The sequence below is a fragment of the Rhinoderma darwinii genome, chromosome 12 (assembly GCF_050947455.1).
Source record: "Rhinoderma darwinii isolate aRhiDar2 chromosome 12, aRhiDar2.hap1, whole genome shotgun sequence".
Taxonomy (NCBI): domain Eukaryota; kingdom Metazoa; phylum Chordata; class Amphibia; order Anura; family Rhinodermatidae; genus Rhinoderma; species Rhinoderma darwinii.
This window is the reverse complement of record NC_134698.1, coordinates 15,886,004-15,899,585: the sequence shown is the minus strand read 5'-3', so window position 1 is coordinate 15,899,585 and position 13,582 is coordinate 15,886,004. Positions and strand designations below refer to the sequence as shown.

At 43.1% G+C, this 13,582-nt stretch overlaps 1 protein-coding gene across 1 annotated transcript in view; it reads left to right on the top strand.

The window, feature by feature from the left end:
• The window catches only part of LOC142665241 (NACHT, LRR and PYD domains-containing protein 3-like), an 82,319-nt gene that overhangs the window by 23,557 nt on the left and 45,180 nt on the right, over positions 1-13,582 (top strand). Inside the window, exons 4-5 of the mRNA XM_075844871.1 lie at positions 1,632-1,697; positions 6,087-7,785. Of these exons, the coding sequence (XP_075700986.1) occupies positions 1,632-1,697; positions 6,087-7,785 (1,765 nt within the window). The remainder of the gene's footprint in view (positions 1-1,631; positions 1,698-6,086; positions 7,786-13,582) is intronic.

The window sequence follows — 13,582 nt, the reverse complement described above, 5'->3', positions numbered from 1 at the left end:
TCTTTTTAGATCTCTATTTTCTGTCTTATACTAACACATTAACGATACTGAAGTGTTTAGACAGTGAATAGACATTCCACGGGATGTCTATTCACAATCTCTGCACTTCGTTACTCTGTCTGAGGTAGTTACAGCAGAGGAAGCGTAATCTCGCGAGATTACGCGGTAGATGACAGGTTGCAACGAGATTACGCTTCCTCTGCTGTAAATACCACAGAAACAGTAACGAAGTGCAGAGATTGTGAATAGACATCCCGTGGAATGTCTATTCACTGTCTAAACACTTCAGTATTGTTAATGTGTTAGTATAAGACAGCACATAGAGATCTAAAAAGATCCCTATATGCTGAGTAAATGAATGGAGAGGAGTGCATGACGCTGATTGGTCATTGATTGGTCAGCGTCATACACTCCTCTGTACAACGCCCACTTGGTCTGAAGTAAAAACACGCCCACTTGGGCATTAAGCAACTCATTAGCATAAATCGAAAATCGCTAATAAAGTGGTGAAAACAGATCGTTTTTTTTAAATAAAAAGCACTGCTGTCATCTACATTATAGCGCCGATCTCCTTATGTAGGAGACAGGGCACTTATAATGTGGTGACAGAGCCTCTTTAAATAACGCTATATTATAATAGTTCAAACTTTTACGGACCAATTTTGTTTACTTTCTTTATTTTTTACATTACTTTAGAGAAAAAACAGGGAAAGTTTTTTTTTCAACTTTTAATATTTTATTCTTTTTTTTCACTACTAAAAACTTTATTTCACTTTTTTTTTTACACATTCTACTTGAACTCGTTCGATCACTGGTATAATACACTGCACCTTTTTCTCCTTCACATTTAGGGCATTTTGCTTCCCGATCCTTATCCTTCTTTGCCAGCCTATAGAGAGAATAATATGCCCTATTAACAATAAAGAGCTGGGTGACCAGAAGCTGTGGTCCACAGGAAAATTTTGGAATATTCTCTAGGATTCCCATCCATTGGGACTCCCTTATCTCCCCCATATCCCATATACATCTCCAACCAAATTTCTCTAAACACTCAAGTAAAGTTAGAAGTGGATTCCCATTTAGTTCCATTGTCATTAGCCTCCATTTACAGATACCATATTCATTCTTTCTTTCTCCCCAAATCCATATTCCATACCTAAATCTTGGAATCTTTTTAAACCTTCTACCTTATCCCTCCCTGCTTCCAGAATTTATACTCTCATCTACCAAATTGGTATTTCCCCATATTGGCGTAGTTCTAAAGTATCTGTCAGCATCAAATCTTTTAGCTAAAACTTTCCATACCATTGTAAACATGTACAAAGAAGGGAGTTCATCCATATACCTTCTCCCCATTTCAGACTCCAAGATCTCAAAAATATTGTAGTTCTTCCACACTTGGTATCTGCAGCACAGACCAGAAGGTCGCTGGTTCGATTCCGGCTCAAAGGACCTATTTTGCCACTAGAAAAGTAACATCAATACACTGTAGTTATTATGAAGTTGTTCTCCAGTCTCCACCTTTCTCTACAGTGAATATAAGCCAATTATAAAAAAAAAAAACATAGGAAAAGCAACTATACCTTCACACAAATAATCAGAAAGTAACAGATCTTTGTATTGCACTTTAGGTAACAATACGGTGGAGCAAATCCTGCTGGATAAACATGGACACCAACTACCCCCAGTACTGAAAGGTACGTATCTATGTATGTAATGTATGTATGTATGTATCATACCTCCCAACCGTCCCAGATTCAGCGGGACAGTCCCGGATTCTGAGCGGTGTCCCATTATCCCGGGCGGCTGGGGGTATTTCTCGCCTCAGGATGCAGATACAGTTGAACCCAATTCTGAAGCAGGGAACAATCAGCTCCCAGCTTCAGAATTAGTTCTTAGCAGAGGAGCAAAGGGAGCTTCTCCGCTCACCGAGGACTCTCATGGGCACAACGCTACTTTAAGCGCTGTGCTCGGGGAAGCCCTTGATGTCACTGTCCATGTATGGACAGTGACGTCAGTGTCTACTCCTTGAGCGGAATTCCCGTTGCCGACTCTGGCCGGGGATTCCACTTCAGGAGGAGCCCCTGACATCAATGTCTATGGTGCTGCTATGGTGCTGCTGCTGAGGAGGATAATTCTCCTGGCACGGCAGGAGGCGATGTCTGGTCCGTCTTCCGACGCTCTGGTGAGGGACCTGCCAGAGTAAGTGACGTCACAGCGTGATCTCGTGATTCTAGCTGAGATCGCGCTGGGCTGCGTATGAAGCTAGGCTGGACTGAAGAGAAGTGTATGACGCTGATTGGTCAGCTTCATACATTTTTCTATAGAACGCCCACATGGTAAAACTAAAAAAAAAAACGCCCAGTTGATCACTAAGAAAATATTTGCAGAAATCTAAAAATGATCATAACTTTGTAAATAATAAACGTTTTCACAGTAGTTATCAGCATCAAAGCGCCTATTAGATTAGGTAGGAGATAGGGAAGTTATAAACTGGTCACAGATTCTCTTTAGGCTAAAGAAAACAAAAAAAAATTTTGGTTTTTTATCTTTGCTGCATGGCAATGAATGTTTTATAAAAATGACCTTGTATCAATTTTGTGCATGTATTATACTAATAATGTTCTTCATATATTACAATCCGGTCATTTTTCTGTTCGCTTTTGGTTACAGTAAACTATACAGCCCTGAACATTTCCCTTATTATTATGTACCGCGATTCATTCATTCCATTGGTCAGAAAACTGACCAATGGAATGAATAAGTGCAGTGAATATTAATTGGGCAAACTTACAGGACTGTAAATACAGCTTTAACGTTTACCAGTATAGATGAAACTAAGAATTTCTTACAGCGGAACAAAAGATGTAACATTATATTGAGAAATGAATCGGCACAGAATGTTGGACCTAAATACGACCTGATGATAAAAGATGGAGATTAACTTTAATATTTAATTCTCAGAAAATGGCGAGAGATTGCGTCTTCTGTAAGGAAACTAGTGCAGATAAGAATCGGAGATGTTGCCATTAGCAAAACAATCTGATCACTACTTTTTTTTTGAGAAAATAAAAGCTGAAATCTGATTGGTTCTTATGGCCATTATTTCCGGTTCTTGTCTGGACTAGTTTTCCTACATGAGGCTCGTAGATTTCTTTCCTACGAATAGAGCTTATTAAGATATATGATATCCTCTAGAATAAATATCCCTACAATTTCATACAAGAATACCCTGATATAGAAAATCTATATCACACATTGTTTCTATGATTGTCCAGTAATATCGATTAAATATTCATAAAATATTTCAATTGTATAGACATCCTGTTGTAGCAGCATACGCTTCTTAGGGGAATGCAGTAAAAAACGTATGCTCAACTGTATAGCAAAAAAGAAGTGAGAACCTACGGACGCATTTTATGGTCCATATTACGGCTTTATACTGATCTAAGTTCAATTCAGTAGACCTGTGTCGAGTCCGGGTGTAGTAGACCTTAAACAGACCTTGAAATGTGGACTTATTTCTACCATCTGAAATAGACCTAAACTGGTCGCCAGCTGACCACCCGCTATATACATACGGCAGACGACCCTGTTCTCTAAAGCTCCCACAATAGTATATCTACAAGACAGGCCTAAGTTGACTCCCCAAGCGATCGAGCAGCCGACTGCCGTGGACCCCGTAGAGAATATAGAAGCTGTTGTCACCGCTTCTTTCTTCTCTAATTTCGCACACACACCGTTCAATGAGCGCTTTGTATAGAACAGAGGAAGCGGTCATGTGACTGGCGGTTGTGCGGCACCAGTTACAATGGAAAATGGCGTGTAAAATAAAATAATCACCCCAACGATCTTTTCTGACCTTTCAAAGACAGATCATAATAAAAAAAAAATAAAAAAGCAAAAGTAAATGAAATATAAAATACACATAAAATATTCCCCCATAAAATGTCCCCCCCGCCAATCACTGTCTAAATGCTAACCCTGACCCAATTGCCTAAAATAGACATGTAATAAATAAACATTTACGGTACATGTGACGATCATAAATAATATGTCTATTTTCGGGGGGTTTCTTTACATTTTTATTTTAACCCCTTCGGGACGAAGCCGTTTTTTGATTTTTGCTTTTCGTTTTTCACTCCCCGCATTCCAAGAGCCATAACTTTTTTATTTTTCTGTCAATAGAGCGGTGTGAGGGCTTATTTTTTGCGGGAGGAGTTGTAGTTTATTTTGGTACCATTTATAGTTCCATATAATGTACTGGGAAACTGAAAACAAATTCTTTGCGGGCTGAAGTCGGAAAAACTGCGATTCCTCAATTGTTTTTTGGATTTAGTTTTTACGGCTTTCACCGTGTGGTAAAAACGACAACTTATTTTTATTCTGTGGATCAATACGATTACAGTAATAACAAATTCATATCATTTTTTTAAAATATTTTACTACTTTTATTGATAATAAACTCTTTGTTAAAAAACAATAATGTTTTGTGTCGCCACATTCTGAGAGCCAGAACTTTTTTTATTTTTTCACTGATTGAGCCGTGTGAGGGCTTATTTTTTGCGGGATGAGCTGTAGTTTTTATTAGTATTATTTTTTTGGTACGTAGAACTTTTTGATCACTTTTTATTAAAAATTTTTTGAGAGCTAAGTTGACCAAAAAACGATTTTGGCGTTTTAAATTTTTTATTTTTTACGGCGTTCACCGTGCACATTAAATAACGCTATATTGTAATAGTTCAGACTTTTATGGACGCAGAGATACCAATTTTGTTTACTTTTTTTTATTTGTTACATTACTTTAGGGGGAAAATGGGAAAAGGTTTTTTTTTAACTTTTTATATTTTTTTTTCACTACTAATAACTTTTTTTTACACACTTTACTAGCCCCCCTAGGGGACTTGAACCAGTGATCATTAGATTGCTGGTACAATATACTGAAATACTAACGTATTGCAGCATATCGTCAGTTTTACAGGCATCTGTTAAGTCACAGGCAGGGTTTAGCAGAGGCAGAGTGAAGGCAGCCGTGGGGGCCTTCATTAGGCCCCTGGGCTGTTATAACAACCGTTGTCACCCCCCGATCTCACTCCGTGGGGGCGATGAGCTTCTTTTCAACCCCTCAGATGCTGCGGTCGCAATTGACCGCAGCATTTGAGGGGTTAAACAGCCAGGAACAGCGCGATTGCTGCTCCCAGCTGTTAGTCCCGGGGGTCCACTGTAAAATACAGCCGACACCCGCATGGAGCACATATGGAGCGCGCTTGGCGCGTGAGCGCTGAAAGCACCACTCCCCACACCCGGAAGTAATGGCATGTCAGGGTGCGCAAAGCGGTGAAGGGGTTAAACTATAATCCTCAAAAATTCTAAAAAAATCAAAACTTATGCGTATAAAAATAATGAAATAACAAACCTGCACAAAACAACGTCGCAAAAATCACGTCGCTGGCCCAACAAATAAAAATAGTTATAATGCGTGCTTAAAATGGCTAAATGGTATCTTGTTCTGAAGGCTCAAAATAGCCTGGTCCTGAACCGGTTTAAGTAGGTTTCCTTTCTTCAGACAGGCCATTAATATATACAAAGTGGGGATCCGACTCCCTTCATAGTTTACCCAAGCACATTGTTGAACGTTTGGTTGTGGCTGTGCCTGGTACTGCAGCTCACACCCGCTCAGTCCCGTACAAGTGAATAGAACTCAACTGCAGTACCAGGCAAAGCCACAACTAAATGCACGGCGCTTTGTTTTCATTCCGCTGATTATCGGGGGTCCGGGAGTCGTGGGAGCTGTGCTCTTGAAATGACTGTTATTATCGTTTGGAAACAAGAAAATCATAACGATAATTGTGCAGTGTGAACAGACTTTTAATCTATATAAATATATTGTAACAGTTTAAGACACACTTTATCTAATATTACATTTTACAATTATTTATTTTCTAAAAAACGTGCCATATTCCACTTAATGAAATGAATACGTTTTTTTGAACTATGAATATGTTCAAAATGTATTTATTACCTGGAGAAGCTGCTTGTTTTATTTCAGATTATCTTTACATTTATCATATTTTTTTTTTCTACAGACGTCCAAAACGGTCATAAGGAACATTTACATGAAAAAACGAAGAAATTTATAGAGAACAAACCTCCAAGTTGTAACCAGGGAGAGGAAAGTTTTCCATTCTCTACACGTTATGTGAACCTCATCATTGTGTCCACTGATCACTTTAGGGAACGTTCTGAGAATGAGCTCATAGAGACCGGGGTAAAACATGAGAAATATTTAAAGAATAAACAAAATGAACTGCAGCGCATTTCCCCCAACAAGATGTTCCGTTGGTGCCACCGATCCGGACTTGTGCCTCATATGATAATGGTGAGCGGAGTGCCAGGTATAGGAAAGACCACCCTGATGCAGAAGTTTGTCTATGACTGGGTAATCGGAAAACACTATCAGAGATTCTCTTTTGTTTTTTTCTTCAAGTTCCGGGAACTCAATAGACTGGATAAGGTTAGTCTGGAGACCATGATCCTCCATCAATACCCAGATCTGAAGGAGCAGCTTGACGACATCTTACAAGATCCAGAGAAACTTCTCTTTATATTTGATGGATTAGATGAAAACATTCATGAAATAGATTTTACATCAAGTCACTTGTGCTCTAATCCTAAACAGCCGGAACATTGCGGTCAGATTGTCGTTAGTTTAGTGAGAAAGTCTCTTCTTAATGGTTGTTCTGTCCTAATGACCAGTCGTCCGACCAAACTGGCAGCAATTGGTTGTGAAGTTTTCCAGCGAATAGTAGAAATCACTGGATTTTTTCCAGAAGAACGACGGATGTACTTTGAAAATTTCTTCCCCAACCAAGAACTGGCAGAAAAGGCTTTTCATTATGTGAAGCAGCACGACACATTGTACACGTTCTGTTACCTCCCGTCCTACTGCTGGATCATCTGTACAGTCTTATCCAACAGCTTCCAACCAACAAGTAGTGATCAGCAGGTGTCATTATTACCAAAAACGGTGACACAACTCTTTACGATATTTGTCGCTAACATTCTGTCCAATCACAGCCTGCACAAAAGTGATGCTCAGAAGCTCCTGCAGTCCATCGGATGGATGGCAGAACATGGAGTAATGAATCACATGATTATTTTTGATGAACGAGATCTGGAGTCTTTCCATGTGGACAATGAGTCAAAGCTCTTATCAAGTTTTCTGATGGAATCGGAGGAACCTGTGACCTATTCCTTCTTACATCTCACTGTTCAGGAATTCTTCTCTGCCTTGGTTCATTATGCTGATTATTCTCCTGAGAAGTTACAGAAATCACTAGAAGACGCCAAATCCTATTCTGATGGACGTGGCGAAGTGTTCCTCCGCTTCCTGTGTGGTCTATCGGATGGCTACACCAAATCAATACTAACTGGGTACCTGGAGAAACACGAAGCTCAGGCTTCCAGAGATGTTATCACTTGGCTGAATAACTTCATTCTAGAAGAACAGAGTCTGGTGGAAAGTGAAGACAAGAAGCGACGTCTTCTCAGGACGTTCTTCTATCTGTATGAAACCCGGAATAAGGCTCTAGTGAAGGAATCATTGACATCACTCAGATATTTTGACCTTTCTGATGTTCACATGTCAGCTCTAGACTGCGCAGTGTTAGCATTTATTCTGGAAACCTGTACAAATATAAAAAAACTAAATCTAGATCAATGTTCCTTACACACTGAAGGATTAGAAAGACTTGCACCAGCGTTACATAACCTGCAGAATCTGAGGTAAAATACGAATTATATTTTATATTTCTGTGATATTAAGGTTCTGACAAAAACTGATAAATGTGTTGGTTTGTATACACACTCCTCAACATTGAAATTGCAACACCAGTAAGGACAAGCCGTAAGGTTATCAAAATCGAGGAAGTAGCAGGTGTCGCTAAGATCTGCAAATGAACAAATTTTCAAGCACCTCGCTCCAATCTGCGGCATGTGGGAGGCATAAAAGTCAGATTGAATGCAAAGTTTTTTTAGCCACATGAAACCTCAAAAATCGGATCAAATATTGTGGGATGATTGTGCGATGCCTCCTGTTCCTCGATGTGCCAGTTATCGCCACTTGTCACAAACTGAGAGGGACAGAGTCCTTGAACTGAGAGACCTTGGTTTATCACTCCGGCAGATCGCTACGCGCCTAGGCCGAGATGTCAGCACTGTTCAAAGTTGCGTGTCCCGGAGATTGGGAGAACAACAACGAACAGGAATGACAGCAAGAGGTGCGTGGAGGCGAACCTCTACACGGAAGGACCATCTGATTGGAAGAATGGTGCGTAGTGATCCATTCTGTACTGCAAGCAAACTTGGACTTCACACCCCAAGCCTAGGGCGGCAACCAGTGTCGAGACAGACCATCAGAAGGCGTTTGCACAACGTCGGGCTATGAGCCAGACATCTAGCTACAGGTGTTCCATTGACCACACGCCACCGTTCTCAAAGGCTATCATGGTGCACAGTAAGACAACAATAGGGGCTGGAATGGAGGCCTACCTCTTCAGCAATGAGTCCCGCTTTTAAGTCCGCAATGATAACCGGAGTTTGGTCTGGAGACCACGTGGCAACTCCATGAAGAGGCCTTCACAAGGGAATGTCACACCGGTCCTACTCCCGGGATTATGGTGTGCGGTGGCATAATGTACGTTAGGATCCCTCTAGTCTTAATTTCAGGTAACCTAATAGCTCGGCTGATTTTGTCATGGAACCAGTGGTACGGTCATTTCTTCAATGTGTCCCAGTGGACGTTTTTCAATGGGACGACACCAGGTCGCATGTTGCTTGTGCTACTGTTCGCAGCCTGCGTGGCCTAAACGTGCTACCATGGCCTGCAGTGTCGCCGGACTTGTCTCCCATCGAGCACATCTGGGATGTATTTAGTCGGCAATAGCAAAGGGAGTTGCCAGCAGCCAGTCTTGATGATTTGCGTGCTCGATTGCATTGAGCGTGGCATAACATTCCTCAGACAACTATTAATAACCTCATTAATAGCATGCCAAGGCGTGTAAGTGCGTGTATTTCAGCAAGTGGCGCTCATACTCTATACTGAATAGATCCAGATGTTTGAGATATTTTGTTTGAATTTTTTTTATCATTTGCATGTCATTAACATGTCTGTCCATCCTGTGATTTTCACCATTCCAAAACTTTTCGTTCTTGGTAATGCAATTTCAATGTTGAGGAGTGTATCATACAGGATTACACTAGTTTTTTTGCAATAAAAAAGTTGCACATTTTGGCGCATGCCATTGCTGCGCTAAAATATTTACATTTTTACTTTTCTCGTTACTTTCCGAAAATTGTGAGAAAAGGGGACAAGGACTAGCCGAAGGTCTGCAGGGCCTCCACCAGAACGTCAAACTTATCATGATTTAGGTGTGTGTGCCAGTTTTAATATATTTTCCCCATTACATTTATACTTCATGTCTGTTACTCTGGGTCCTATTATGAAGATGATGGGGGTCCGGTAGCTCATAGTCAATTAAATAATGGGAATGATCCCAGCAGCAGGAGAAGAGTGTGCGGAGCTTGTCACCATTGTGGTTATGATAGTGAGGAGGGGGCTGAGGTGTAGACTTATAAATGCAGAAAAGCAGCAATGGTGGATGTGTCTTTACATGACGACTTGGCTACTTTTCCATATATATTTATATAATTTTAAAGGACACCTACAAGAAGAAATGTGGAAAAGTCTCACTAGTGGACATTAAATGTGGTACCGCTTTTATATCTTTTACCTGATAGGGCCCAATAGGGCCGCCATCAGGAATTTCAGGGCCCCCTACAGCTAAATTTTCTGGGCCCCCCTACCGTGGCACTGCCTGTTAACGGTACTCCGTCCAGCACTATATCATGGTACCCAGGGCCGCCATCAGGGGGGTATTATGGGTACTGATGTGAGAGGCCCGGCCAAACCTAATTGAAAGGGGGGCCCGGCAACTGCCGCGACTTGCCTTTGGTAGAAAAAAAAACAGGCCCCTGCAATGGGGCTTGTTTTTTTTCACCAAAAGAATGTCGTGAGCTTCGGGCCCCCCTTTCAATTAGGTTTGGCCGGGCCTCTCACATCAGTACCCATAATACCCCCCCTGATGGCGGCCCTGGGTAGCATGGGGGTCGTCATGGGGGCCGTCAAATACTGCCGCCCGTGCGACCGATCGTGCGCACCCGCAAACTCCCGCGCATGCGCACCCGCGACCGGCTGGAACCGCGCACCAAATTTTGAGGCAGATTTTGACCTGCACACACTATCTTGCTGCGTTTTTTGCCGCGTTTTTTGCTCGCGGCGATTGAGGACAGCAGACAAAAAACGCAGGGAAAAATGCATTTTCTGCCTCCCATTGATTTCGATGGGAGGTCAGAGGCAGAACTGCGGCAAGAAAGTACGTGCTGCTTTTTCTTTTTTCCGCGACTGGCTCCCATTGATTTCAGATGAAATCAATGGGAGGCGGTTTTGGAAGTTCTTTGGTGCTGATTCTGACGCAGTGTCCGAGTCAATATCAAGGCCCAAAAACTTTGTGAACTGGGCCTTATTGTTAGGGCTTATTCAGACGAACGTGTAATACATCCGTGCAACGTGCGTGATTTTCACGCGCCTCGCACGGACCTATGTTACTCTATGGGGCCGTGCAGACTGTCAGTGATTTTCACGCAGCGTGTGTCCGTGTGTCCGCTGCATAAAACTCACAACATGTCCTATATTTGTGCATTGTTCGCGCATCACGCACCCATTGAAGTCAATGGATGCGTGAAAATCACGGCCAGCACTTCCGCAGCCGTATAAACTATGAATGAAAACAGAAAAGCACCACGTGCTACAAACATACAAACAGAGTGTCATAATGATGGCGGCTGCGCGAAAATCACGCAGCCACGCATCATACGCTGCTGCCACACGGAGCTGTTATGGACCTTTTGCATGCGCAAAACGCCACGTTTTTGCGCACGCAAAAAGCACACGCTTGTGTGAATCCGGCCTTAGGGTAGGAACACACTAGGCATGAACGCTGCGGATTTTATGCAACACATTTTATTGTGGAAAATCTGCAGCGTATTACAGTCGCAGCAGAGTGGATGAGATGTGAACAAATCTCATCCGCACGCTGCAAAAAAAATGGACCTGCAGTGTGGCTTTTTAAGCCGCAGCGTGTCAATTTATTCTGTGGAATCGCTGCTCCTCTGTTGCGGAAATGCTGCGGTTCTGCCGCAAAAATCACACATGAGAAAAAAAAAAAGGCACTTTTTTAAATTTATAAAAAAGTTTAGACTTGCCCCGGCCATAGTCCTGGTGACGCGATCCTCTATTCTTAGCGCAGCCCGGCCTCCTGTCATGACGTTTCATACCATGTGACTGCTGCAGCTGTCACATGGTCTACAGCGTCATACCAGGAGGCGGGGCTACGTTCAGAAGAGAGAGATGCTTCACCAGGACTACGGCCGGGGTAAGTCTAAACTTTTTTTTCCCTGCAGGATTCCCGCAGCGGACATGCGTCACAAAACCTGAGCCACTATTTGGTGCGGTTTTGCTGGCAGAATTCCCTGCGGCTACCGGGGGCGGATAAGCTGTGTAGTTTTACTCAGCATATCCGCCTAGTGTGTTCCTTATGATGTCGCTCCTGGAGCTGCTGCCGGTCTCTAAATAGGAAATTGGTCCAGTAGAATTTGGAATTATTTTTTTTTGTGAACCAGCTTAAAAAAATACAAAACTTTTGTGTTCGGGCCTGTTCACATCACCGTTCGCTTCCGCTCCGGGGTTCCGTCTGAGGTTTCCGTCGGGTGAACACCGCAACGGAAAGTGAAAGTGACAGCACAGCTTCCGTTTCCGTCAGCATTCGCGCAGTCGACTCCGCTATTGATTCCGTCCGAAAACCTGCCGGAATGGTGACGAACGGAAACCATTAGCGATGTTTTCGTCACCATTGAGAGCAATGGTGACTGAAACGGAAGCTGTGCTGTCACTTTCACTTTCCGTTGCGTGGTTCACCCGACAGAAACCTCAGACGGAACCCCGGAGCGGAAGTGAACGGTGATGTGAACAGGCCCTAACACAAAAGTTTTGTATTTTTTTAAGCTGGTTCACAAAAAAAAAATAATTCCAAATTCTACTGGACCAACTGCCTATTTAGAGACCGGCAGCAGCTCCAGGAGCGACATCATAAGGAACACACTAGGCGGATATGCTGAGTAAAACTACACAGCTTATCCGCCCCGGTAGCCGCAGGGAATTCTGCCAGCAAAACCGCCCCAAATAGTGGCGCAGGTTTCGTGAGGCGTGTCCGCTGCGGGAATCCTGCAGGGAAAAAAAAGTTTAGACTTGCCCCGGCCGTAGTTTAGATGACGCATCTCTCTCTTCTGAACGTAGCCCCGCCTCCTGGGATGACGCTGTAGACCATGTGACCGCTGCAGCAGTCACATGGGATGAAACGTCATGACAGGAGGCCGAGCTGCGCTAAGAATAGAGGATCGCGTCACCAGGACTACGGCCGGGGCAAGTCTAAACTTTTTTATAAATGTAAAAAAGTACCTTTTTTTTTTCTCATATGTGATTTTTGCGGCAGAACCGCAGCATTTCCGCAACAGAGGAGCAGCGATTGCACAGAATAAATTGACACGCTGCGGCTTAAAAAACCACACTGCAGGTCCATTTTTTTTGCAGCGTGCGGATGAGATTTGTTCATATCTCATCCACTCTGCTGCGACTGTAATACGCTGCGGATTTTCCACAATAAAATGTGTTGCATAAAATCCGCAGTGTTCATGCCTAGTGTGTTCCTACCCTATGGCCGGATTTACACAAGCGTGTGCTTTTTGCGTGCGCAAAAACGTGGCGCTTTGCGCATGCAAAAGGTCCATAACAGCTCTGTGTGTCAGCAGCGTATGATGCGTGGCTGCGTGATTTTCGCGCAGCCGCCATCATTATGACACTGTTTGTATGTTTGTAGCATGTGGTGCTTTTCTGTTTTCATTCATAGTTTATACTGCTGCGGAAGTGCTGGGCGTGATTTTCACGCACCCATTGACTTCAATGGGTGCGTGATGCGCGAACAATGCACAAATATAGGACATGTCGTGAGTTTTACGCAGCGGACACACGGACACACGCTGCGTGAAAATCACTGACAGTCTGCACGGCCCCATAGAGTAACATAGGTCCGTGCGAGGCGCGTGAAAATCACGCGCGTTGCACGGACGTATTACACGTTCGTCTGAATAAGCCCTACCAATAAGGCCCAGTTCACAGAGTTTTTGGGCCTTGATATTGACTCGGACTCTGCGTCAGAATCAGCACCAAAGAACTTCCAAAACCGCCTCCCATTGATTTAATCTGAAATCAATGGGAGCCAGTCGCGGAAAAAAGAAAAAGCAGCACGTCCTTTCTTGCCGCGGTTCCGCCTCTGACCTCCCATCAAAATCAATGGGAGGCAGAAAATGCATTTTTCGCTGCGTTTTTTGTCTGCTGTCCTCAATCGCCGCAGGCAAAAAACGCAGCAAAAAAACGCGGCAAGATAGTGTGGGCAGGTCAAAATCTGCC